The following is a 27840-nucleotide window of genomic DNA, read 5'->3' on the forward strand; positions in this document are numbered from 1 at the left end:
AGCCAGCATGGATGGAATGCAAGAATTGACTTATATTTGCCGTATTCTAATCGTTCTCATGTGCCAACCTATCACCACAGTCCGTGCCATGGTGAGACTTGCACCCATAGATGAGAAATAATTAGATGGTGAAACGTGCATCCAAGTTATAAATTGTATTTTAATGTTTAAGGACTCCTGGAAGATGAGTCCAAATGGGGACTAAAAGAGATCCAAATCAACCAGAAAACAAGGTGATGAAATTCAGGCATTCTTGAAAGGCAAGACAGTCCTTGTCCTGCAAAGAAACATATTTTTTATAGTTGAAAAATAGATTTAGCAAGCAGTAGGCATTTAGAATGAAATGGTGATGTAACTGCTCATTGATGACATCACGTGCCTCATATATACCGTTTTAATTCAAAAGTTTCCATAATTTGTATATAAAAAATTTAAAAATAAATATCCCTGTCGAACGAAAAACAATTTCAGTCTTTTGAACATTTCTCCTATAGCTACCGTTTCCATTGCACATGTCGCAATGTATATATTTTTTGAAACCTTGCTTTTGATTAATAAGCCTTGCACGCTCTCTCTCTCTTGGGATTCATCTGTAAAGAACACATTTCTCCGGTGTGCCAGTGGCTATCAGGGGTGAGCATTTGCCCACTGAAGTCCGTTACGACAACTGCAGTCAGGTCAAGACCCTGGTGAGGACGATGAGCACGCAGATGAGCTTCCCTGAATCAGTTTCTGACAGTTTGTGCAGAAATGCTTCGGTTGTGCAAACCCAGTTTCATCAGCTGTCTGGGTGGCAGGTCTCAAACAATCTCACAGGTGAAGAAGCCAGATGTGGAGGTTCTGGGCTGGCATGGCTACGCGTGGTCTGTGGTTATGAGGCCGGTTGAGCGTACTGCCAAATTCTCTAAAATGAGAGGTGGCTTATGGTAGAGAAATTAACATTAAATTCTCTTGCAACACCTCTGGTGGACATGCCTGTCATAAGTATGTCAATTGCACACTCCCTCAACTTGAGACATGTGGCATTTTGTTGTGTTACAAAACTGCACATTTTAAATTGGTCTTACACCTGTGTAATGATCATGCTGTTTAATCAGCTTCTTGATATGCCACACCTGTCAGGTGGCTGGATTATTTTGGCAAAGTAGAAATGCTCACTAACAGGGATGTAAACAAATTTGCAAACCAAATTTGAGATTAATAAGCTTTTTGTGCGTATGGAACATGTCTGGGATCTTTTATTTCAGCTCATGAAACATGGGACCAACACTGTGTGTGCGCACACAGGACTGCTGTCTGACCCTAACTCATTCATTGCTAGAGCTGTCTGGGCTGCTCCCCACTCATGTTGCACAGAAGTTAACACACTTGAATAATGCAACACGGCATGTAGAAATGTTGAAACTGCTCATTACTGTTCGAGAAACAATGTCCATGCAGGCTAGAAAACTTGACAATGCAAGAGGATACCGGTAGCTTCCAGCTTTAATCATAGGCTTACTTTCCTTGCTAGCTTACAGCTGAATGAATTCACTACCCTAGTACCTTGTTTGTGATAATATGCCAACCATAATTCAAATATATGCTGATTTCAAAGCTGATTGTCACCAAAAACATATTCACTTCCTCGCCTCCAGTCCAATTTCCACAAGAGTCCGTAGCCATATTCTGGATCATCACTAGTTACTATAACCACTGTCATCAACTGCCTATTTCTCTTCTTAAAATGTGATTTTAAACCTAACCGTATCAATACTGTTAACCTTATTTCTAACCCTAACCAAAATTAAAGACCCAAAATGTAGAATTCTGCCTTGCGGACTTTCTTAAAGAAGCAGTGCACACTTTTATAAAAGAGATTTTGTTTATGCAAATGTTGTTGATTAGTACAATAAAATAATGTGCCCCTAGCAATTGCTAATAAAATACTCCTAAATGGAAGGGGCTGTCATCTTTAACCTCATGAAATCAGCTAAAACAAGCTCAAACTCAATGCATGCACACAATCCTATTGAATAATATGCATTCACCTGTTTTGTGAATAGACCTATGCTACATCTTGATTTACTAGGTTTATCAATAGATTTACTATTCAAATACATTATTTCTATTGTTTGCTAGTTAGATTGGTAAAAAAAAAAAGAAGTCAAATTGATTGTATAATTGATTAAATAATGCATAAATGACACTTTTTTTAAAATTTTTTTTTTTTTGACATAATGTTCAAATGCAATGATCTTGAACTCAAAAGATGCCCAGCAATTGAACGAAGCAGTAGCTGAGTTTATCTGTCTGGATCAAGTGCCATTCTGTGACTTTGACTAATATGCCTTATTTGGTTTTGGTATCGAGTATCGTGATACTTAACCTGGTATCGATATCAAAGTCAACTGGTATCGTGACAACACTAATTCTGACTGCCTGTACAGAATCTAATGGATGTGGATCGGAGGGCAATTTGCTCAAAGTTCACCCAGTAACTGGCCCTTACAATATAGTGCATTCGGGAAAGTGTTCAGACCCCTTGACCTTTTCCACATTTTGTTACATTGCAGCCTTGTTATAAAATTGATTTTAAAAAACAATATATATATATATATATATATATATATATATATATATATAACACACACACATACACACACATACCCTATAATGACAGCAAAAAAACATTTTAAAACATTTTTTGCACAATAAACAAATACCTTATTTACATACAGTACCAGTCAAAGTTTGGACACACGTACTCATTCCAGGGTTTTTCTTTATTTTTACTATCTACATTGTAGAATAATAGTGAAGACATCAACTATGAAATAACACATGGAATCATGTAGTAACCAAAAAAGTGTTAAACAAATCTATTTTAGATTCTTCAAAGAATCTTGATGACAGCTTTGCACACTCTTGGCATTCTCTCAACCAGCTTTACCTGGAAGGCTTTTCCAACACTCTTGAAGGAGTTCCCACATATGCTGAGTGCTTGTTGGCTGCTTTTCCTTCACTCTGTGGTCTAACTCATCCCAAACCATCTGTTGGTTTGAGGTCGGGTGAACCAAGCCATTAGATCTGTGGAATTGTCCGTAGAGCACAGAGACAGGATTGTGTCAAGGCACAGATCTGGGGAAGGGTACCAACAAATTAGAGCATTGAAGATCCCCAAGAACACAGTGGCCTCCATAATTCTTAAATGGAAGCAGTTTGGAACCACCAAGACTCTTCACAGAGCTGGCAATTGGGAGTGAAGGGCCTTGGTCAAGGAGGTGACCAAGAACCTGATGGTCCCTTTGACAGATCTCCAGAGTTCCTCTGTGGAGATGGTTGTCCTTCTGGAAGGTTCTCCCATCTCTGCAACACTCCACCAATCAATAATTTATGGTTGAGTGGCCAGACAGAAGCCACTCTTCAGTAAAAGGCAAATGACAGCCTGCTTGGCATTTGCCAAAAGGCACCTAAAGGACTCTCAGACCATGAGAAACAAGATTCTCTTGTCTGATGAAACCAATATTGAAATCATTGGCCCGAATGCCAAGTGTAACGTCTGGAGGAAACCTGGCACCATCCCTACGGTGAAACATGGTGGTGGCAGCATCATGCTGTGGGGATGTTTTTCAGTGGTAGGGACTGGGAGACTAGTCAGGATTGAGGGAAAGATGAATGGAGAAAAGTGCAGAGATCCTTGATGAAAACCTGCTCAGGACCTCAGACTGAGGCAAAGGTTCACCTTCCAAAAGGACAACGAACGTAAGCACACAGCCAAGACAATGCAGGAGTGACTTTAGGACAAGTCTCAATGTCCTTGAGTGGCCCAGCCAGAGCCTGGACTTCAACCCGGTCGAACATCTCTGGAGAGACCTGAAAATAGTGTTTTGCAGCGACCCTTCCCATACAACCTGACAGAGCTTGAGAGGATCTTCATAGAAGAATGTGAGTAACTCCCCAATTACAGGTGTGCCAAGCTTGTAGCGTTATACCCAAGAAGACTCAAGGCTGTAATCACTGCTAAAGGTCTCTCAACAAAGTACTAAGTAAAGCATCTGAATACTTATGTAAATGTGATACTTCAGTTCTTTATTTTTTCAAATTATTTTGCAAAACATTCTAAACCTGTTTATGCTTTGTCATGAACACGTTAATCCCTTTAGAACAAGGCTCTAACGTAACAAAATGTAGAAAAAGCCGAGGGGTCTGAGTACTTTCCGAATGCACTGTATAGAGGCAGAGCTGCACATGAAGAGAAATGAAAAGAACAGACTGCTCTTCCTCCCCTCCTCCATGCCTACTGTACTCATCTAGCAGAACATAGACGTTGTCCCTAACTACAGATACAGGCCAGGGTCAGATTGTTTTTATCTCCCAAATGGTTCTGGTTACATTGGGGGTTGGGGTAATCTGATCCTAAATCAGCCACAGACTCTGCTAAAGGCTTCCCACCTGAAACAGTTCGGAACAGTTTGTGCATATATGACAACATTTGGTGACATCATATGACAACATTTGGTGACATTTTTGTTCTCTTTGGTCTTCGGGCAAGTTTTTTTTTCTTTATTTCCCTGGTTGTTCGTGCGCACATTTTCTTTTCTCAAGGCAAGCCAAAGTCGGCAGCCGAAGTTTACTTGCCTTTGTCGGGGGTTGGTCAGCGGTAAGGATTCTTCAATGAAGTGTTTGTTGTCATTCAACCGGAGACTAATGTTTTCATGATTTAAAAAATTAACTTAATACTGTACAAAACATCTTAATGTAAAATTGTGGGACTAAGATCACCTCTGCAAAAACGTTAGATTTCTTGAGTTATGTCATTAATTTTTATCTTAGATTAATTCTGACTATTTTGAAGAAGTGTATGTATACTGGGTACGGCGTCTCAAAATGGACAAACCCTACTATTGCCCTTTTTTCCCCTTCTCCATTTTAAACAATTTTTGCAACGGTCTTTTAAGGGAGTATGCGAGCACTCTGCTAGTTGCCAGCTGAACTGAAGCATACTGAGGTCTTAACCAATACAGCACATCTTTAGTTTGCTCTGTGACAAATCTGCCACATAATTAGTCTTTAAGCTTTCCTGAGATCAAAAGGTATGAGCGCTGTGTAGGGGTCTGTATAATGAAGATGATTACCGGTGCTCTTCGGATACTCTTGTTTTTTTTCCAGAGCCCTATTCATTTGTCACGTCACTCGTGCAGCAACGGTATTTATATATTTGTAAAGGTCTACCATACACCACAGGTTCCCACTTCTGCAGTGACGGTGCTATTCGTTGTTTCTCCATCACTTAGCTGTGTTTCTGTTTCTCTCTTCTCCCAGGAGCACTTAGTTGGCCTGAGCAACCAGGGGTTGGAGAGTGGGTCTAAACCCCTGCTGGTCAAAGACCAGATTAAGATCAACAGACTCGAGAAACAAGCTGAGGAATTCCTCAGTGCAGTCCTCTACAAAAAAGGTAGGTCTTTACAAGAACAGTGTTTGTTACATACCACATCCTGTGTGCTTGTGTTACAACCCTTTCTGGAAGATTGTATATTGAAATTCTAGCGGGAATAGTCTGTCTGGAAGTGGGCCTTATGTGTTCTTAGTTACATTTGAATAAACTGTGCTATGGTTGAGATAGCTTCCGCTCACGAGCTAAGGGTCAACCATCTCTACAGATATCTTTGATATTATTTTCCCCTCTCCCTCCCTCAGATGTCCCCAGCTTCTCAGACCTGCACATTCCAGTAGTGGCTCGGGAGATAATGCAGAGGATGATCCGCCAGTTTGCTGCCGAATATACCTCAAAAAACAGCTCCTCTTCTCAGGACATCCCCTCTGCCCCCAGCCCTGCTACCCAGGCCCACTCAGATCAGAGCCTGCCACCTCCCCCCTCGCTGCCCCCTGCTGCCAGCCTTGGTGGTACTGCTACATCCTCCGTACCCAGCCAGAACCCTGTCCTCTCCAAGCTGCTTATGGCCGACCAGGACTCGCCTCTCGACCTCACTGTCAAAAAGCTTCCGCCACAGCCTGTAGAACAAGGTAAAACCAGCAGACGCACTAGTTCTGGTATTACACTGAACCAGCAGACGTCTGGTATTACACTGAACCAATAGATGCACTAGGTCTGGTATTACACTGAACCAATAGATGCACTAGGTCTGGTATTACACTGAACCAATAGATGCACTAGGTCTGGTATTACACTGAACCAATAGATGCACTAGGTCTGGTATTACACTGAACCAATAGATGCACTAGGTCTGGTATTACGCTGAACCAATAGATGCACTAGGTCTGGTATTACACTGAACCAATAGATGTACTAGGTATGGTATTACACTGAACCAATAGATGCACTAGGTCTGGTAGTAGATATAAAGTAACCTGTTCCTCACTGTCAAGAGGATGCCGCCACAGCCTGCAGTACAAGGTACAAGAATCAGCAGATTCATTACCCTACTGTACTGCACAAATCCTGCACACCCATAGAGAATGATAGAGGCCTCTAGTATTTGCATGAGCAGTGTCATTGAGGGCTTCCACCATTTTAATGTAGTTAACTGGTTGGGACTTCCAACTTCATTGGCTGATCCCTCCTGATGACCCTGTTGTAGTCATGTCCAACTGGGTCATAAGGAGGGATCAGCCAATTGTGAAGAAAATTGACTATTTTAAAATTAAGATGGCCTCAATGGTGCTGCCCATGCTGTCACAGCTGCTATAATGGCTCCGATACAAAGATTAGTCCTCCTCGCTATGTGCACACCTGACAGAATGGCTCTTGCTTTCTAAGTTACTAACCCTTATGTCCTGTCCCTAGATGGAGTCCTGGACCTGTCACTCAAAAAGGGATGGGCCAGAAGCAGCATGTCATCGCACCACAGCCCTCACCTTTCCCAGATGTCCACTCTCAGAGGGTAAGACCGATTTATTTGTTTATTTTTTCTCCTGTCACCTCTTTCTACTTTCCGTAGGGCTTTACCACAACAAACTCCCCAATCTGGCCAAACAAAAGTTTCTAACTACCGGTAGGAGGTCCTGAAAGGATTGTCACCAACCCTGGTCCTGGACAGATCCAGCCTAAAGTGATTTCACATGTGCATCTTGAAGGAGATTCTTTGGTATCAGGAAACAACATGACTAATTCCTTAAATACACAATAAAATGTAGTTAATATTCCAATAGATTGAAGAAATAAACCCCTAAACAATAGAGCTTCCTATTCTATTAATTACACATCATGTTCAATGATTTACATTGACCGAGCCTTCATTTCAAACTGAAAAAAACAATTTGAATCTTTAATCCAGTGAACTCTGTATTTTGCCCGAGGGGAATTCCTCGTGATGTCATCACGCCATGGTATGGACATTAGTGCATTTGAAATGGAACACGGCACAATGAAATTTTGATTAATTTAGCGCCGGTTGCTCCGCCCTCTAGCTGCACCCCTCTTGAGGAGGAGGGGGACGGAATCAAGCTGCTTGTGCTGTTGATCTCGTTCAGAACGTACAGCTCTGTACTCAATGCAGAGATCCACAGATCTAGTATCTATCACTCTATATCCCCTCACAGATCTAGTATATATCACTCTATATCCCCTCATGCAGCCCCATCTTTGATTTGATATTCAAAGTTGAAATGACAACTGGTCGGAGGTGGAGGGAATATTTAAAGTGTGAAGAGCAGACGCCCGTCAAGTCATAATGTCATATTGTCTTATAACTCTAGCGGCAGTTTTGAAAAGGGCACTCTTCTATTTGTCCGTGATTATGGCCTCTCCTCACAAATTGCCGTATCACCCATGAATTTAATGTGAGAATTTTCAATCAATAAGATCTGATGATTTTTCTATCACACATAACAGTACTGTGTGTAAGTGCCTTGTTTGTGTTAACCTTGCAGATAAGTATTTCAGATGTTTTCCTAGAGTAACAATATTTCTGTCAGGTTGATGTTGTGAGGGTTTATGTACAGTAAGTAGCCCTATAACATCCCATACTGATGGCTTACTCTTTTATTGCTGTGCTTGTTCAGTGGTAACGTCACTCGCTAAGGGCTATACATTAGCATTAGTAATTTGGTAACAGTCATCCTGCTCTGCTATTAAATGCCAGACTCCTTTACTGCAATGACCAACATTGCCCTATCCTGCCCTCTCTGGACAGGGACACATTTCTCTTTCTTATGTTTTCCATTTTTCTTTGGATTTCATTTCTTTGCCCTGCATATCCTTTTTTACATTTATTATTGTTATGTTGACTGATATAATTTGTAAATAAATGCAAAGCCAAAACAAACAACCCAAATAAACTCATTCCCAAACTCAAGGCTTTTTTTGTTCTTAAAAGGAGCACACACACACACACACACATATCTAAAAAAAATATATATATGTTTTTTAACCTAAGCAAGATAAAGTGATGTTACCTAAGCAAGATCATCCAATAAAGGAGTGGCCAACATCCTCCCTTCCCCAACCCATCCTCCCCTAGAGAGAGAAAGAATAAAGCACTGTGCAAGCTCTGCTTACACCAAATTTCCTTCCATCCAATCAGGCGTTCCCTGAGAGCTGACGGACAGGCCGGGCTGCCTATGAGGAGCCTGCAGGATGGGAGGAGGAGGGAGAATTTCGGCCACTCCGCCCCTTTAAAGCCCACCTCGCCACTCGGTCATGTGCCGCACATCAAACAGGAAGTGAACCAGGATTCCGACACAGAGTTGTCTCCCAACCAGAACTACACCTCCAGACCCTTCGACCACCTCTCTCTCTCTAGGTATGGTTCTCCGTCCTGGGCCTCCAAGACCCACTTCGGGGCCCTCTTGAAGCTCCGGGCCAACAGCGGAGCCGGGGACCACCTCAAAGACCTACCGAGCCTGCTGGAGGCCGCGGGGCTCTTCAAGTCCCCCTCCTGTGGGAAGGCAATCCTCCAGGCCCGGAGAGACCAGGGGCTCTCCCTTTCTCACTCCCCGCCCGTCGACCTCAAAATCCCCCAGGTGCGAGGCCTAGGAGGCCTGGGGGTGGACCTCTCCTGGGGCTCCCTGAGCTCTGATTCCTACAGCCTTCCTAGCCCCCACTGTGAGAACAGCCTCGGGAAAAGGCTTAGGTCCATCCTGCCCAAACACGGTCGCCGGGGAAGCAGTGGAGGTCTGGACGGTCCTGGAAGAGATGGGGAGTACTGGGGTTCATCTGATGCAGACCGCCATGCCTCTGGGGGGCCGTACCCTACCTCTGACCCTGAGGCAGACCTCTGCAACAAGCAGCCCAGGAAGAAGAGGGGAAGATACCGTCAGTACAACACAGAGCTGCTAGAAGAAGCTATAGAAGTGGTTATGGGGGGGAAGATGAGCGTGTCCAAGGCTCAGACCGTCTATGGGATCCCTCACAGCACTCTGGAGTATAAAGTCAAGGAGCGCCTTGGCACCCTGAAACACCCGCCCAAGAAGAAGCTGAAGCTGATGAGCCACATGGAGGAACTGGAGGGTATGGAGGCCCCAGAGGGCAAAGAAGCTCTGGATGTGCCCCTGGACCCCCAGGAGTCGCTGTGTGAGGGGAGACCGTCTGTGCCCAGAGAAAATGGCAGGGAGCTGCTCGGCACAGGCCTCTCACCAGACAAGTGATTTTATTAGGATCCCCATTTTCTTCTGCCAAGGTACTTGTTGATGACGCAGTACTTGTTGACGATGATGAGATGTTTTTACCCAGACCAGGTAATCGTTTGCATTTGTCAGACAGTGGCAGTGACTGAGTCTATATATTACACAAATAACCTGTTTTTGTATGTTGATTTTATTCCAAAAGCACTTATATTTACTCTGCTCAATCCTCTGAATCAATCTGACCTATTCATCTTAGGTGTTTAATTGTTTTAAAATATTTATAAAGCCTACAATGTGGCGGCTGTTCAAGTCAATCGGAAACTAAAGTGTCTCTCTTTTAACTCTCTAGCTTGCCAATATCCCTAGACATTGTTTAAAACACTCCGCATTTGAAATATGTTTTGTTAGTTTTTATGATTGTGCTGCCCTTTTATACAATATTTTAACTGTTCAACCTAAAACACTGCTTTAGATACGGTGCCAAGTTAATCCTAAGCAGTACCCCAGTTACTACAGCACTTAGACCAGCGGTCTCCAACCCATGTCCTGGACAAGTACAGGATGTAGGGGTCTTATTCTAGCCCAGCACTAAGACACCTGGTTCAATATAAACAAGGCCTTGGTAAGTGATTAGTTGTATCGTGTGCCAATGCTGGGCTGAAACAAAAGCCTGCACACCTTTAGCACCCAGGTTGGAGACACCAGAACATGTATTTGTTTGGGTCATTAGCATGATGCATGCTCAGCCCTCAACATGTTATTGGTTATGTAGAATCAAGGCTTGTTTGTTTTAAACTCCCTATTAATATTTAATATAAATAGGAAATTATTTATTATTTTACTTTGTGATCTTGAAGTCAAATGCTGGTGGACAGACTCTCTTTCCCTGTCACTGTTTAGCAAATGCACACCTGAGATTGAATAGACCAAACTGCAGCAAAAAGAATATGCGGTTGCAAGGATGCATGCAACCATTGTCTACTACTGAATATCTTAATGTACATTCTGTATGTTTGTTTGTTGGGAGAACAGATTCCCCTGTCCACAATTTCACCACCTTCTTAGTTACCAACCAAACCTCAGAACTAAACTCTCCAAAAGCACGCCAGATTACAACCACTCCGATATGTCACATTCTGCGGTTGTAGGAAGAATGGAACATTTTGTTACTTGTGTTCACTCGTAGCCTTCACCACAACTCAGGATAATGTTTGTGTGGGGCTGCAGTACTTGTCAGAATGCATATCTCGATCTTTATCAAAACTGTATATACTATGTTAGATATCTATACACAAACATACCTCTCTGATAGATATATAGCTTACTTATTTCCATGCCTCTTGTATCATCTGAAAAGGGGAAATCTAGTTTGTACATCCGCAAACAGAAATTTTTGGGACGTCTTACCATTGACTGATATGTGCGCCAACCTTTTCAGGTGTTCTCACAACCTATTTTTAACCGATCTCCATAGAATTTATTTACCATTTGAGCCTTCTGGACATTCTTTCAATTCGAATCTGAGCACAACAAACTTCAGGTAGTCTCGTTACATCTAGGGATGACTGTCCCTACTTAATAGAAGGTAAAGACAAGGGACAGGTGGAAATGTTCATTCTTAAACTTTTATTTTTTATCTTAACTGTATTCCAAAAATGAATGATTTTATTTATCTTTTCCTGATCATATGTTAGATTGCAGCTTTTATAGTACCTTATTTCAATGCAGTAAATTGATGCGTCTCAAACAGGTTTTCACCATGTGGCACATAACACTAAGGAAATGATATGGAGACGTGTACAATATGCAGAAGCATAGATGGTCCGTTGCTGTTTCAACATCATGATGCTCTTAGACGACATCACATAGTTCCACCGACGCCATATTTGTTCCTCCGTGGTAATACCGACCAATAACTGTTTATGGAAATTTCAGAATTGTACACCAAGTTTACCTACCTAATTCTAGAATCGGAACTGGAATCCAAATGCTCATCGTAAATAGAATGCTTGGGAGCAGCAACATGGCGTCTGGCTGTGAATTTGTCCAAACTACTCTGAGTATATGTATGCTACTACTCACCCTATCAACAGTTATACCTCAGTACATTCCAGAATGTTGGATCAAGCCCCTATAGTCCTTGTATCAGGCTTATATTACAGTACTTTATTACTGTCATCAGACAGGTGTTATTCGTACAGTTCTTGGAAATCTTTATAGATAAAGACACAGTAAGATGTTTTTTTTTCTAACTCTTAACTCAGTAAGTTCTTATGCAGCATTCTTGAGACTTGGCCAAAATCCTAACTTGAGATCCACACACATTGCCGACAGTCATGTAAATCGTAAATGCCTTAGATGTAAATGAGATATTTACACAAGCATTTGAATTCCGTGTGTTTTATCAAGTTGTATTTCGGCCTACAGTGAACACATAGCTATAAACTCTTAATAAAGAGATTATTCCTAAAACTTCACTATCACATGAAATGCAGAAAACAAGAACCTTCCTCAGGCAAGGCTGGCCATACAGTCTCCTTTTCAGGTTTAAAAAAATAAAAGGTTTAAAAAGGACAATGTAGCATTTCAGAATCTCGGTGACATGTCCTTTAGTCTTGTAGGTGGATATAAGGATGGTGACCACTAATTGGTGTGAATTTAATTCCTACTTTTAAGTGTACATTGTATATAGATGGGTGGGTTGTTTAGCAACAAACTGATGCGTGCGCAACCGTGGAGCAAAACCGGCAGGGTTGTTGACAACATGGGAACTATTTCCTCCCCCAAATCTTTATTGAAAACATAAATAAATGTGCACAATGAGCACTTGTCTCTCAAATACGTTGTTATATGTTGGTTAGCTAACTAGCTAGTTTTTGCCATATTAGCATAGACGTGAAGAGTCAAAACACCTCAACAAGACGTGGTATCAATAACAAGATAGAACAAGCCACCTACAACTCCCCACATGGCAGCTTCTTGTTATTGTTGCTAGTTATCTGACCATCCAGAATCACAACAAACTGACTTCTGCCCCATTGACGCACGTGCATCGTTTTTGTGACGTCAGCTAACCCATCTATATGCAGAATCTTTTGATGATTTTGCAAACTAACTGTGATCAACATGAATAGCCATATATAGTTAACCCACAAGTCCAGGCGTATGCTTCACAGGAGTTACAATTGATTTGTTGTTGTTAATTTAATTGAAATTGGTAATCAGAAATTAATCAAATTGGCATCTTTTTTGTTTTTGAGGGTGAGTCCATTTAGTAGCGGACGGGCCACAAAGAAAAAAGTAAAGTAAATTATTATTTTTTATTTTTTTGTAATTTTACCCCATTTTTCTCCCCAATTTCGTAGTATCCAATTCTTGTAGTAGTTACTATCTTGTCTCATCGCTACAACTCCCGTACGGGCTTGGGAGAGACGAAGGTTGAAAGTCATGCGTCCTTCGATACACAACCCAACCAAGCCGCACTGCTTCTTAACACAGCGCTCATTCAACCCGGAAGCCAGCCACACCAATGTGTCGAAGGAAACACTGTGCACCTGACAACCTTGGTTAGCGCGCACTGCGCCCAGCCCGCCACAGGAGTCGCTGGTGCGCGATGAGACAAGGACACCCCTACCCTCCCTAACCCGGACGACGCTAGGCCAATTGTGCGTCGCCCCACGGACCTCCCGGTCGCGGCCGGTTACGAGTAAAGTAAATGACTTTAATCAGAGTAAACTAACATTTTGAGTTGCAAGGCTTTTCTGGGTTACCATGGAGCCTTGGTCCTACGTAATTGCCTGCCATTTAAAAAATACATTGCCATTTTAAGTCCAAATACTGATCCAAGATTACACTATTTGGAGAGAAACAATTCCAGGTTTAGTTTGTCCAGCTCTGTTTTGTTATTAGCATTTTGCCATCTGTTCTTGCATGATACAAAACAAGTGAGCCTCGTGTTAATACCACGTATGGAACCTGTGGTGTATGTCTTTAATGTTGAAATAACACAAATCTACAGTAGCAAATCTGTTGGTTTCTACTACCTCATTTCTAGAAAAGGACTGACCCTCTTCTCAAATAAATACAACTTTGAGGCAGTGGTGTACGGATGTAGCAACATCCCATAAACACAAGCCAGGGATATGGGCAAAAGCGCTCTTGCAGTCAAGGTTGATGTGCTTAAATCTGCTAGATATTTGTTGACTTGCTGCTTTAGATATATGCCATAATCTTGCTATTGTTGTCATCAGTTTAGTGATTTGCCTCCCATGGCCTATCAGGGCCATTCAGCTACCGAATAATTGAGGTTTTGAGATGACTTGAACACAACTTGGCAACGGTTGAAATGAGCAAGAATGTTCTTGGATAAGGCGGTTCTATGAGACTACTGAACATGAAGAACTGGGATTTAAACCCTTTTGTGAATAATTCAAGGTTCCGTAAAAGTTTTGTGCACCCTGCTTGACTCTGTTAAAGGTGAGGAAGTTTTAGATGTACTGTGGTGATTGGGTTTTGTATGTTAGGTAAGTGTTTCTATTGATGTTGTGTTTTTGAGTATCTTGTAGCCATTCTTCCCAATTAGTCAGACATTTGATTCGAACCTACACACTTAATAACACATAGATGACACAAGATTTGCAGACCCTTCAAGTCAATGTGAAGATTTATCTTGACATGATAGATGTTGTAGTTCTTTGACTCATGCCATATTTTAGGAGAGAACAATGCTTCTCCTAACTTAAATAGCCCTGAATGTAAACAGTTTTAACACTAATTCTACCAAACTATACTCAGAGACAGATTTTACAGATGCATATATAAAACTAGCCGTGTGTGTGTATACATACAAATAAATATATTGCTTATTGGTACATATAGTTATATTTAGCTCTTATCACAGATTCAGGGACGTACAGCTGAGATGTCAAAACTACTTTCTCATTTTCCATTCTGTTTTGACTGGATGTTGACGAGGTTACGTCTATGGTTTCCATAGTGAAAGCGGTCTTCAAATAGGCCTTTGATTAAAGACAGTGTGCTGATGTGTACATACAGTATGTGTATAGTATACTGAAAAGGTGGGGTTTGGGGTTATTGTAAATGCTTTGTCTGCTTTTTCGAGTTTATTTGAATAGCAATGGCACTCCTGAGTGCAGACTACTGTTCTGTAATATTTCAATGTATAAAACTACTTCTATTAATGAAATTGCTGATGACATTTAAACTTAAATACCTTTTTATATTTAGGAAAATGTATGAAGGAATTAGATTTTGCATGATTGCCGGTGTGTGGATTGAAGGCAGCACGTGTTGTATTGTTGGCTATGTGAAGTGGAATTGGTTGAATCCTGTAGGTGAAGGATTCGTTGAAAACACGAAGTGTATGCAAGGCAAATTATTGTCACAGACAAACTTTGAGACTAGAATTCTTAGTCAAATCTGGCCATGATCTATACAGTGGCCTACTTTAAGATTTGTGTAACTAACTCATATATATATATATATATATATATATATATATATATATATATATATATATATATATATATATATATACACACACCATGTATTCTTAATGTTTGCTAAATCATTTTTACTCTATGAAATCTAAGGTAAATAACACGGGTGTATATATATATATATATATATATATATATATTATTTTTTAAATGTTTGAAATATCTGTTCCTTCTGTTGTTGCTGTCATTGTCTCTTGCTCTATTTCTGCTTGTCTCCCCCATCCTTTTTGTTGAGAAAACACATGTGAATTGTCATTTACATATTCATATTATCGTGGTCAGATATTAACTCCCCAATTTTGAAAGAAATGTGGAGAGAGACATGGAAACCCTCAGGGACAAAACACACACCCCTCACTCCTTCAGGTACTGTCTATACACATAGGCATAGCAGGGATTTGAAGTCCTGTAAACAAAATCCAACACACCAAAAATGGGTCAGATACTAGTTTAGGCTAAACCGTGGCTGTTTCAGTTTAGCATTTTTTTTGTTTCTTAAAAATGTTTTTTTTTTTTTTTTTTTTTTTAAGTCTCATGTGGATTGTTTTTTGGCTTTTTGCACAATTATTCTTTGACTTAAGGTGGTCCTGTGTTTGAGCCAAAACATCCCATTTTATCTCTGTGGTTCTTATTTTTTATCATTTTAAAACGCAATGAATGTCTATGTAAACTCAGTTCAGGTAAGATGTTAGCCAAACATGTTTTTTTAAGCTGCATTTATGTCTCCAGCCCACAGTGCCTCAGACACCATAGTTATCACACTGCGTTGATAATGAACTACTGTTTAACAGAATACATTTGGACCTACTCTCTGAGCATCTGTGGAAAGTGTGAAACGTTGTAGAGAAGAAAAAAATGCATTCAATCATCCATTTTGGTAGGCCTAATTTAAAAACTGGTGTAGGTTGACACTGCGTTTAGTCAAACATCTTCTGATTAACACAATTATTCTAATGCAAGTGCAATGTATAATTCATTTTTTTTAAATTGTGGTTTGTAGGGAAGATTTATTTTGTTGGATGTTCTCTTTTGAGCAATCATTTCTATTCTGTCTCTCTAAGCCCTTCTGATTTAGAGCTCTGCTTGGTAGCCTATATGTTGCTACTTATCTTTGGTTTGACAGCTCTACGGCTTTTACATTAAGACTGTACTATATTGAGTCTGTGATAGCAAGTTATTCCTTTTCAAATGTTTGAAAGCAGCCCTTTTTTAGTCCTATGCTGTGGTCGAATTGGGATGACTTGCAATGCTTGGGACATTATACTTCAGAGGACTGAGGAACTTTTTTTTTTAATTATAAAAGAGAAAATATTTAATCTCATTTCCAGCTTTAGTGTCCTATAAGCAATTCGGTTTCTTTTTTTGAAATGCCTCATTCAGTAGTCAAGACAAAAACATGAAATAAAACTCTATTTGTTTGATTTATGTGGTCAGATGCTCAGATAGCAGGTACACCTAAATCTAACTAGACCTCATTTCAGTAATTGCCATTTACAGTTTGGCAGACTCAATAGACTTACATTTTTCTACTGTAATTTCTGAATGTTTTTCTTTTTGTACTATGTAATTAGAACTTCTTGGCTATGGTCAATTGTCTTTCTAGTACAGAGGACTTAATCAGTAAGTTAATTTGATTGCACATGTACATTTTCCAATTTTGAATGCAATTTTGATTTGATAACTTGACTAATAAAATATGCTATGTAATCTTTTAAGTGAAGTGGTTATGATCTTGATTTTATGTATGTTGCATTGAACCTGGGGCACCAATGATTAATTGTCTTTGTGCATGTGTAAGAATTTACTCAATGTATCCTGTAAGGAAAAAACGCCATTTTGAAAAATATCAGCTGTAACAGGTCATTCACTGGATGAAATAATCACTTTTCAAAATCACCTATTCTTCTAATAAATGTTATTGTGAAAATAAATTCTCTGTCGTCTTTTTCAACCAAAACACTTTTAGCGTAGTATTTAAAAAAACTTTCAAGTAAAACAATGTTTTTCCACTAAATGGTGGATGAATGTGCACTGTGTACAAAACATTAGGAACACCTTCCTAATATTGAGTTGCACCCACTTTTGCCCTGAGTACAGCCTCAATTCGTTGGCATGGACTAAAAGGTGTTGAAAGTGTTTGTTGTAATGGTTCCACGTTCATTCTATAGATCAGGTGTTCCCAAACTGGGTAAGCGCAATGCCGTCGGTGGTACACCAAAAATAAGTGTGATTCACTTTTTTCCCCCCATTTTCAAACAGTCCATTTATATCTTCCAACGGGGTATACATTTGGGCGAGTTTTTTTTTCTGGCCTAAGTAGCCTTGTTTCACTGACAAAAATATAATGAAACCATCTAGTGTTCAGTGAAATAGCACAATGTCAAATAATTAACATCCAATCACATTAACTGAATTCCACTAACGGTCCATATGCAGCCAATCATAGCTGCTGCTCATGTTGGTATCTGTACTGATGGCTCACAAGCCATAACAGGGAGTCATAGTGGAGTGGTAATGCGCGTGCAAGCAGTTGCTGCCGACGCCACTTGAGTACACTGCAGCATCCACCGAGAGGCTCTTGCTGCCAAATGAATGCATGACAGCTTGAAAGACATTTTGGACACTACTGTGAAAATGCTTCACTTTGTTAAAGCAAGGCCCCTGAACTCTCGTATATTTTCTGCACTATGCAATGATATGGGCAGCGACCATGTAACGCTTTTACAACATACAGAAGTGCGCTGGTTATCAAGGGGCAAAGTATTGACACTTAAAAAAAAATGTTTTTGACAACTTCAAGCTCTTTACTGACCCATCATTTTCACTTGTCTGACCGCTTGCATGATGCGTTCCTCACCCAAATGGCCTGTCTGGGTGATTGTTTTTTTCTCACCTGAATGATCTGAATATAGGATTACAGGGACTCTTCACAACTATATTCAATGTGTGGCACAAAATTGAGGCTATGATTTAAGAAGTTGGAGCTCTTCTCTGTCTGAATTAACAAGGACAGCACAGGTCTTTCCATCATTGTATGATTTTTTTTTTTTTTGTGTGTAAATTATCTCAAGCTTACGGACAATGTGATAGGGTGCGCAATTACACAGGTAATTTACACACAGGTAATTACACAGGATGACACAAACAACTGAATTCGTTATCCCTTTCATGCCCTGCCTCCAGTCCACTTAGAGATATCTGAACAAGAGAGCCTGATCGAAATTGCAACAAGCGGTTCTGTGAAAATTGAATTTAATCAGAAGCCACTGCCAGATTTCTGGATTGGGCTGCACTCAGAGTATCCTGCCTTGGCACATCGTGCTGTTAAGACACTGATGCCCTTTGCAACCACATACCTATGTGAGAGTGGATTCTTGGCCTTCACTAGCATGAAAACTAAATACAGGCACAGACTTTGTGTGGACAATTATTTAAGACTGAGACTCTCTCCAATACAACATTACAGAGTTATTATTTGTGCCCTGGTCCTATAAGAGCTCTTTGTCTCTTCCTATGAGCCGGGTTGTGACAACTCGCACTCATTCTTATGTGTGTGTGTGTGTGTGTGTGTGGCAGGCTTACAATGATGGCAAAAAACAACATTTGAGAGTGCGCTGACCCTGGTGCTAGATGGGGTATGCAGCTGGAGGTTGACTGTTTTGAAGGGGTACGGGACTATAAAAAGTTTGGAACCATTGCTATAGATGAATGGAAAGAATTTTAGAGGATATCCAGGCCTGCTGGAAATGCTGACATGGACAAGTGAAATCAATGTTTGGTTTGGGTTTTACTAAAACTGAAACGAACATTGAATTATGGATCAATTGCTGTTCCCCATTTTTATATATTATTTTTTTCCTAGCACAAACGATACATTTTGTGCATATATTATGACAACATTTTGTGACATTTTTATTAGTTTTGGACAGTTTTCGGCTGTGCGGGCACATTTTGTTTTTCTCTCAAGGCAAGCCGAAGTTGATAGCCGACGTCAACGCTTCGTAGTCGGCGTTTGGTCAGATGCAAAATTGCACACACCGACAGCTTCATTGCATTTTGGTACACCATAATTACATTAATGTCCAATGAAACACAGCGTTTTCCTTGCAGCATTGTTTTGCAGAGACAGTTGCAGTGCGTTCTGTGTGGTGGATACATTGGATTTATCAAACGTAGGCGTCAAACTGTATGCGCGGACCACTTGACAGAAATGGTACATGGTGAATGTTGAACTTGCGTTGCATACATATCCAGATGATGCTGCGTACCAAGAGAGGACGCGGTAGGTGTTTTCAAAGCGTAAGATCTCCTTGGTAAGAGAGTCAAAATGAATGACCAATTTGTTCGATTAATTCAGACTGTTTTGCTGAAGTGTATACTGGCTTTTTAAGGGAGTATGCGAGCACACACTTTCGGCTAACCAAGCTTGGAAAGACGCCAGCCGAACTGAAGCATGCTAACATCTTTAGCGTTTTCGTGATAACATTTCTTACTGAACTATAGAAAAACAATGTATTTTTATGGGTGTTGTGAATACTTTATTAATCTCCATACCACTGTATGCCTTAATGCATTGATCCCACTGTATGACAACATTTTAAGAACCTATAGCTATCGTAACTCTCATTATGGTCCATGTGGTTATAACCTTACTTATTTTTTTTCTTTATAATAGTTTCCATAGATGTTTTTATATGCTTTTGGAAAATTATAAGCCTACATTTTATATTTATGACATTAAATATAAACATCCTTGTACTGTTTGTCTTGCAGTGAATGTCTGGAGCTGAGTCCAGCGAAGGCCAGGGACCTCCAGTCCACTTCGACACTGGAGCAGTTCATGACGAAGCTGTGTCTGCATCACCAGAGGCAGATTGTCGACGCTCTGGGCTTCCTACAGACAGAGGTCTGTATAGGCATTGCTCTCATTGTGTATTTTCAATTCAGTACATTTGAATAGATAATTTCTGATTGCTTTTCAGGGACAATAACTAACAAACCAGAGGATGCAGATGCCTAATACATTAACAAAAAGATACAGCCTGGAAGGTTGAGACTAAGGCTCTGTGGCGTGAATATGTTTTGTCTATGTAATAACTAAGTTAAGGTACTGAATAACATCATTGTTCTCTTTGTTATAGGTCAAGACTATATCCTCCTCCAGCACATCACCAGCCTCTGCCTTCAAAACCTCTTGCTCAGTCAAGCACGGCGCCCTTCAGGGTCCTAGTCCTGAACCCTGCCTGGAGAATGGGAGGACTGGCCAGAAACTTCCCATGGCTTCCACTCCCAAAGGACTGGTGGAGGGGGGAGAGACAGTTTGTACCAGGAGTAGCAGGTTGGCAGCCCCAGAGCAGACCCCTGAGACTGATGTGTCTAGAAATGTATCTGGGGCCGCTGGGCCAGCCTTAGATTTCCGTAAATCTGTCCCAGGGGGGTCTAAGGCTTTGGCAAACCTTCTCAGAAGCACAGAGGACAGTGAGAGTAAACCTCTTAGTGACCATGCTCCTCTAAAGATCAAAATCATGAAGTCCAGCAGCCTGGCTGATGGTAAGAAGCTGTCCTGTGTGCTCACCACCTCTCTTCCTGCTCTCGCCAGTACTATGGATAAACAGCAGGGCAATTCTGACTCTTCAATCAGAGCAGATAGTTACAGCGATGGCCCCAGCTCCTCTGTGAAAAGGCACAATGATGTTAATCATCCAATAAGACAAAGAGGCTCCTTTGGACGTACCAGAGATACGCTGGTCAAACAGAGTCCACCCCAAAAGACCCCCACCATCATACCCCCAGTTTCCCCCAGGACAGCAAGGAAGACCTTGAAGGGGTCTTCCTACCATCGGCCGAGGGACTCTTCTTCGCTGTGTCAGTTTGTAACCGACCCAGATCTTGGCCACTGCGACATTGTCTACATTGACAAACCAATCACAGACTGTTTCCAGAAATGGCCTCACTGTCGGTTCCCGCGAAACAACGCCAGGAAAAGCACCAGAGGTCACATGTACGTGGAGGAGATGTGGGAGCTTAAGACTGTCCGTACATTAGCCAGAAAGTCCGCCCGCAACTATAGTGGCAACTCTCTCACTCCAATGCCAGATCTCAACACTCTGGTCACCCCTAAACAGCTGCTTGGCAAGCCTGAGGGTGTACCTCTTGTGGATATGCCCTTCATTGGAGGTATCTTGGAGACGGTCAGTCAGAGAACTCCCTCGGAGCATTCAGCTGAAAGGGAGTTGGCTGGGTATTTAGAGACTGCAGCAACATCAGCCAGTGAGGTGGAGCTAATCATTGAGCCTAATCAGACAGACCAGAGCCTATGCAAAGAACAGACTGCCCCTCCATCTCCTTCACAGTGTCCCCCAGTGGAGAACGAGCAGAGTGCAGGGACAGACTCAGAGCAGCCAAGGCTGAGTGTAGCACCAGATAGTCTAGCTCGTACTGTGGATGAGACCGCACATCAGGATTTAAACAGTGTTATTAATGACATCGTTTTGAGTGAAAGCCCAGAGCAGGTGGTGATGGGGAAAGATGTGAACCCATCACATAAGACATCAGAAGAAGCTGAGCTTGTCCAGGATCAGCTGCAGAGTGTGCCAGAGGGCCAGAACGTAATCTCTGATACCCAACAAAAGGAATCTGAATCCCCGAGCCCTTCCATGGAGAGCACTGGTGACAAGGAGGAGAATGAGGTAGTGAGTGCAAGTGCAATTGGTAAAGAACAGTCCGAGCCACTGGAACCTCAGAGTCCAGTTGACCAGAAACCATCTGAGGGCTCTGGAGGAGAAGTTGGCACTGAGGTTCCCACAGAGAGTGAAAGGATGGAGGTGCAGGAAACAGGCAAGGTTGAACCAGACTGGGCTCCAGGTGACGGCAACAATGTGCCTGAAGAGAAAAGGACAGATGCTGATTCGTTCTCTAAAAAGGCAGATGAGGCAGTTGTGAAACAATCACCTCCAAGGTGTTCTGAAAAACAGGGTATTCCAGCACGGGTGATTCCTTCAAAGGTGAAGGAAACTACAGTGATTGAGACCGAGAATATGATTATATGTGGATATGTGAATGGTAGACCTATAGCGCAGTCTGACAGATGTTTGCGTGAACGGCCAGCTAAAAACACCCCAGAGTCTACTCCTACGAAGACTAAACGCCCCACTAAGACCGCTCTGAAACAATCCGAGAAACCTTCTGAGAACATGCCAGAAATTCCTCAAGTCTCATGCCCTCCAGCCGAACTGATCAAAATCCCTGTGTCCAAACATCCCACAAAAACCTTTAAAGCAACTCAGAACCTGCCTGACACAAAGACCCCTGTGGAAGCGAGCCAGATCACGTCTGACGCAAGGGCCCCTCTAACAGCAAGACTTAGCATTACTGACACTCCTCTAGTTGCAGACACATCAATCGACTCCACCAGGAACCCTGAGCCCAGACACCCGCTCAGATCAGCCAGACTGCAACAGCGAGCAGCTGTCGCCTCGCCCCCCCTCCCTGTCGCCCCGGCCCCCCTCCCTGTCGCCCCGGCCCCCCTCCCTGTCGCCCTGGCCCCCCTCTCTGTCGCCTCGCCCCCCCTCCCTGTCGCCCCGGCCCCCCTCCCTGTCGCCCCGGCCCCCCTCCCTGTCGCCCCGGCCCCCCTCCCTGTCGCCCCGGCCCCCCTCCCTGTCGCCCCGGCCCCCCTCCCTGTCGCCTCGCCCCTCCTCCCTGTCGCCTCGCCCCCCCTCCCTGTCGCCTCGCCCCCCCTCCCTGTCGCCTCGCCCCCCCTCCCTGTCGCCCCGGCCCCCCTCCCTGTCGCCCCGGCCCTCCTCCCTGTCGCCTCGGCCCCCCTCCCTGTCGCCTCGCCTCTTCTACCTGTTGCCTCGCTTCTCCTACCTGTAGCCTCCCCTCCCCTCCTAGTTGCCGTTACTTTCATTGTCCCTCCAGAACCATCTACCTCCCTCCCACTCCCCTGCATCAAGTTTAACCCTCCCCTCCCTGTTGCCTCTCCTCTTCTTCCTATCGTCCCCAGTGTAGTCACCCAGAGCTCTGAAAAGCTGAAAGTTGCAAGAGCTCAGCCAGCTCCAAAACCCAAACCCAGCAAGACACAGAACACTGCAGTGGAAACTAGGGTGCAAACTAGACCAAAGCTCAGGTCGTCAATGGTGGTAGTAGCAAAGGAGGTTGAAGAGGTTGTGAGTCTGCAAGTTAGCAATGAGGTTTCTGCTCTCACAGAGGGTACAAGCATTAAAAAGAGTGAGGCGCAAGCACATAGTAGTCCACTAAGACACAACATTATTCCCCAAAAGGAAGGAGAACAAAGCAAATTGGCTCCATCTGAGGGAGAACCAAGCAAATTGTCTTCCCTGAAGAATTCAGAGGAACCAACTTTGCTGAAGAAGGCAGAGGCACAAACTTCAATGGATAGCAAAATTCTATCTGGAGATTTCAGCAAGTCTTCCATCAGCAGTGCTTTAGACAAACCTGGGCGAATGCCATTGAGGAGTGAGAGTAGTAAAACTGAAGTGGCCAGCCAGTCCATTACCCCGACAATTCCACCAACTGCGGTGGAGAACAGAAAGTCCGCTTTGAGAGTCCAGAGGTCACCCATGTCCTCAACCAGTGCTCCAATCACAGCTGAGAAAAGGAGTGGAGTGGCATCTTCCATGAGGCTGAAATCCCCAGTGAGACTCTCATCACCCATTAAGGTCAAACCTGAGAGGATAATCAAGTCTCCTCTAAGGGATTCTCCTTTGCTGGTCAGTTCTCCTCTTCCCTCCAGCTTAGACACTCCTCTCCTCCTACCCAAACTGGAGCCCCCAGTACAGTCTCGACACAAGTTCCTGGAATTACTAGACATAGAGGAAAACCAACAGAAAATATCTACTCTCAACACCAGGTTCGATAAGATGCATAGAGGCTGGGTCCAGATAGACAAAGAGGGACAACCAACGCCCAGACACAAGAACAAGGCAGACAGACAGGCAGCGATATGGAAGAGCAAGCGCCGGGTCCGCAAGCCCAAGTCTTCGGAGCACCAGAGGTACTCCCTTGTCCAGATGCTTTTCAAGAATGATTTGGACCTAGCAAGTATCTGCCGCTGGTACATGGAGTCAACAGAAACCCAATCAATGGTCATCGTAAAGAAGGTGAACACACGTCTTCTCTCTGAGACCCAGCTGCTCTTCCCCGGTATGTCCCAAGGGCTGTCCAAAGGGGTCTTCCCTAGCCTGCAAGCCGAGCGCTTGAAGAAACACTTGAAGAAGTTTGCCATCGCTTCCCCTGTGAAGAGCAACCCTAAGAGCCAGAAGCTGATTGCTAAAGCCCTGGAGCAGGAGGTCAGTACAAGTACGCCCAAAGGGAAGGAGAAGAGAGAGCTGACCACGGCCACCCGGATCTCCACCAAAGCCTATCTCTCCTCTGCAGAGGCACAGGCAACCGACGGCCAGAAGGCCTCAGCGAAGGCCAAGAACCCAGCCAGTGCTCGGATCCTGCGGAAGTACTCCAATATACGTGAGAAGATGCAAGGTCAACAAAGCTCCAAGAAGCCAAAAGTGATCAAAGCTTCCAAAGTCAAACCCTCTAAAGCCCCAAAGACGAAATTGACAAAACCAACTAAATTGAAACCGGCCACTGCCCAGAGGCAGAAATTATCTGTTTCTGGAGATAAAAGTGTGAAGGAGCAAAGTGTAGTCAAAACAGCGAGAGCCCAGTCATCTCCTAGTAGAAAGACTCCAGTAAAAGCTGCTGTCCAGGAGAGATCAGTCAAGACTAGCAGCAGCAGTAGAACCGTAAGAGATCTCAGTAGGAAAGAGAGTGCATCACCACAGAGGTCTACCCAAAGAGCGATGACCCCAAAAGCACAGAAAAACACCCTTGCTCCTTCCATCACCCCTAAAACTGACTCAAACAAACAGCAGGTTGGAGCAGAGAAGGCAGAGGAGGAAAAGAGACACTCTGAAAGTAGAGTATCTGAGACTAAAGGCCATGAAAGTAAAGGTGTTGAGAGCAAAGGCTCTGAAAGTGAGGTTGAGTCTCAACAGAACATGGATGTCAAAACGCCAGGCTCTCCTGACCAGGTACTCACAAGGTCACAAAGGAAGATGGAGGCCACTCCACCCCCCTCAATCTCTCAGAGTGCAAACTCTAAGCCTGCCACAAAGAGATCAAATGAACCAGCTAAGAATAAGACTCTGAAGGCTGCCACAAAGAGAAGCCAGGAGAGCACACAGAATCCAGCCAAGCGGATCAGGAAGAAATAGCTAGAAATAGCTACAGTAGTGTGCAGAAAGAATGTAACAGCCAAGCTGGTTAAAATAAGGGGGGGGGGGGGGACTTGGCAATGCCAACACTTTTGATAAGCTTCAAAGGCAAAATGCAAATGGTGACTGGAAGATATTTAAAGTCTAGTGTGTTTGCTGTGTTTTCTGAGAGGGTACCTATCAGACCAGTGTTGTTATACAGAGGCAAAACTCAATCTGGCCCCTGGTTTGGTATTGTGTAATTCTCTAACTGGGCTGTGGAGATGATTTTATAATGGTATATCTGCATTGGAAACATGTCAGACATTTTTTATTTTGGTTTGATGCTAGGTTTATTAGTTATTCAGACTACAGCATGCCATGTCCTCCACCTTTTTGTTTGTCCTAGTGTTTTGTAAAGATCACACAAGTCTCTATTCCACGCTTTCAATTTTTTTGTGAGGTTTAGTAATAATGGCATGAGAACATCAGTACCATGTTGCTAAAAACAAATATAGATTTTCTGTGACTGCAGCACAGCATGGAAAGCCAATCGTTCAATTTAAATTAGCCCAGGTTTCACTGAACATCATTCTTAGATCTATAGCCTATATTCATCAATGTCCCCAGCCCATCTCGTGATCAGAGTGGTGCGAGTGTGTGTGACTTTTTGTGATCAGGTGCCTTATTCATCAGATGTAAAGTAATGTGTTGCTAACAGGTGAAGCCTCAATTCTCTGGCCATTGCACAGACACATACTGTAGGAGGAGAAAGGGAGTGTTCTAGATATGGATTTGGTGCAGGTCTGCACACATTGTGTCATGTTGACTTGGTCCTTCAGAACTCTTCTCCGGGTGATTGTATAGAGCTGGTCATTGGTGCTGACCTGCACATCTGTGTATCTTCACGCACAACTTCCCTCCATGTGTTCAGTCCCACATGTTCCCTACTCTCCTCTGTCTTCCTGCTATAAACCCACCCTGCTTCTCATCATGTACTGTTTATTTTGAATGTGTAAAGGAGCATCATGGTTAATTATTCTAATGAGTTCTCTTTGACGTGTGTTTGTTTAGTTTTAGATTCTGGGGTTATTTCTGTTCCTGAGCAGTAGCCGTATAACTGTTGTTACCGTAACTGTGTTTAACTTTCAAAAACTGTCCCAGTTCTGTTTTGAAATTTTCACAAATGATTTATTTTTCTTTGCAATACATGTGAGATGTATTAACACCTGCCTCACTTGTATCTCTGATCCTGTCCCTTATATTCTCTGATTCTGGTTAGTTTAATGGTGACGTTTTCCCTCTGGTGTGATCATTACATGCTGTTGCATGTGCTTTAGCTACCTGTAGTGTTTACATTTAAATGCTCGTTTCTCCAGTCTTTCACCTGTGCAGCAACGGCCCACTCTTGAAGTGCAGTATTCACCTCAACTATTTCTTATTAAACATGTATATGTTTGTTCTTTCTGAAAACTAGCTTTTGTTGCGGAAACTTTGACTAAGACTATGCATGCATGTTACCTTTCCTCTCTGGGTCTTGTACTGAATGAGCATTAATGACTGATGATAAACCCTTGAAAGACATGCCATTGGTCACCTGTTTTGGAAGGGGGTCACTTTAAGGTCTGCTGTTTGAGAGCAGATACCAGGGAATGATGCTACAGTACATAGAGCCACAGGTTGTATCTAATGTTTTGCCCATACTTTGTGAGCTTGTATGGTAGGGTGTGTTTACCTGTTATTTGGACTATATTGCAGTATACTGACCCCTGGTGACCATATGAAAATTGTTGGAGAAAAAGTGTTTGTGAATGATCAGTCTGTACTATATCCCAATGTTATAGAAATAACCTGTCTGGCATGTTTTATTTTTGTGTATTTTATTTCCCAGATAGTTATTTTATTTCAGGAATACGTTTTCTTGATGCTTCCGTACTTCAGCAATAGCCTGACCTCCGTTTGTCAAAAGAAAGAAGACATTTTAGGACAGTTTTATTTTTATTATGGTTATTTCACTTTAAAAGTAATAATTTGTAAATGCAAAAAGGTATAATTCATGTTTTATATTGTTATTTAAGAAACCCCTCTAGATAAATGCATACAGTAGATCTACATGAAGCAGTCCACCAAATATCAAACTTGAACATGTTTTATTCTTTACTGTGGATATTTATAGTTTGGGATTCTGTATATTGGAAAATAAATAACTGATGTATTTGTGTTAATCCCAATAATGAGACATATTTGAAGTTAGTGACTTTGTATTCTTGCTGGAGTTGATATAAAGATGTTTGAATTGTATATTTTGTGTCATGCTTTGTTTTTTCCATCTTCAGTGGTTAGCTTTCATTAATCTACTGTGTCATTCTGAGGTTGAACTAAAACAACTGTATCCCTCACTTTATAAAATCATCAGTATTACTTTCATATGTTCGTCATACCATCATGGAAATACAATTAACATTCCGCTGTACTCTTCCTCCAATGTACCTTCATGCTTTGTATAAAGAACAAAACAAAACCCCTTATTCCAACTTGGGTCG

General features: G+C 42.4%; 1 protein-coding gene across 1 annotated transcript in view; it reads left to right on the forward strand.

The window, feature by feature from the left end:
• wu:fc17b08 (mediator of DNA damage checkpoint protein 1) overlaps window positions 1-27599 on the forward strand; it is a 45433-nt gene extending 17834 nt beyond the window's left edge. Inside the window, exons 4-9 of the mRNA XM_036959903.1 lie at window positions 5305-5437; window positions 5680-6006; window positions 6788-6884; window positions 8526-9584; window positions 19860-19992; window positions 20228-27599. Of these exons, the coding sequence (XP_036815798.1) occupies window positions 5305-5437; window positions 5680-6006; window positions 6788-6884; window positions 8526-9584; window positions 19860-19992; window positions 20228-25318 (6840 nt within the window). The 3' untranslated portion in view covers window positions 25319-27599. The remainder of the gene's footprint in view (window positions 1-5304; window positions 5438-5679; window positions 6007-6787; window positions 6885-8525; window positions 9585-19859; window positions 19993-20227) is intronic.
• The last annotated feature ends 241 nt before the right edge of the window (window positions 27600-27840 follow it).

This window comes from Oncorhynchus mykiss, chromosome 23 (assembly GCF_013265735.2).
Source record: "Oncorhynchus mykiss isolate Arlee chromosome 23, USDA_OmykA_1.1, whole genome shotgun sequence".
Lineage (NCBI taxonomy): Eukaryota > Metazoa > Chordata > Actinopteri > Salmoniformes > Salmonidae > Oncorhynchus > Oncorhynchus mykiss.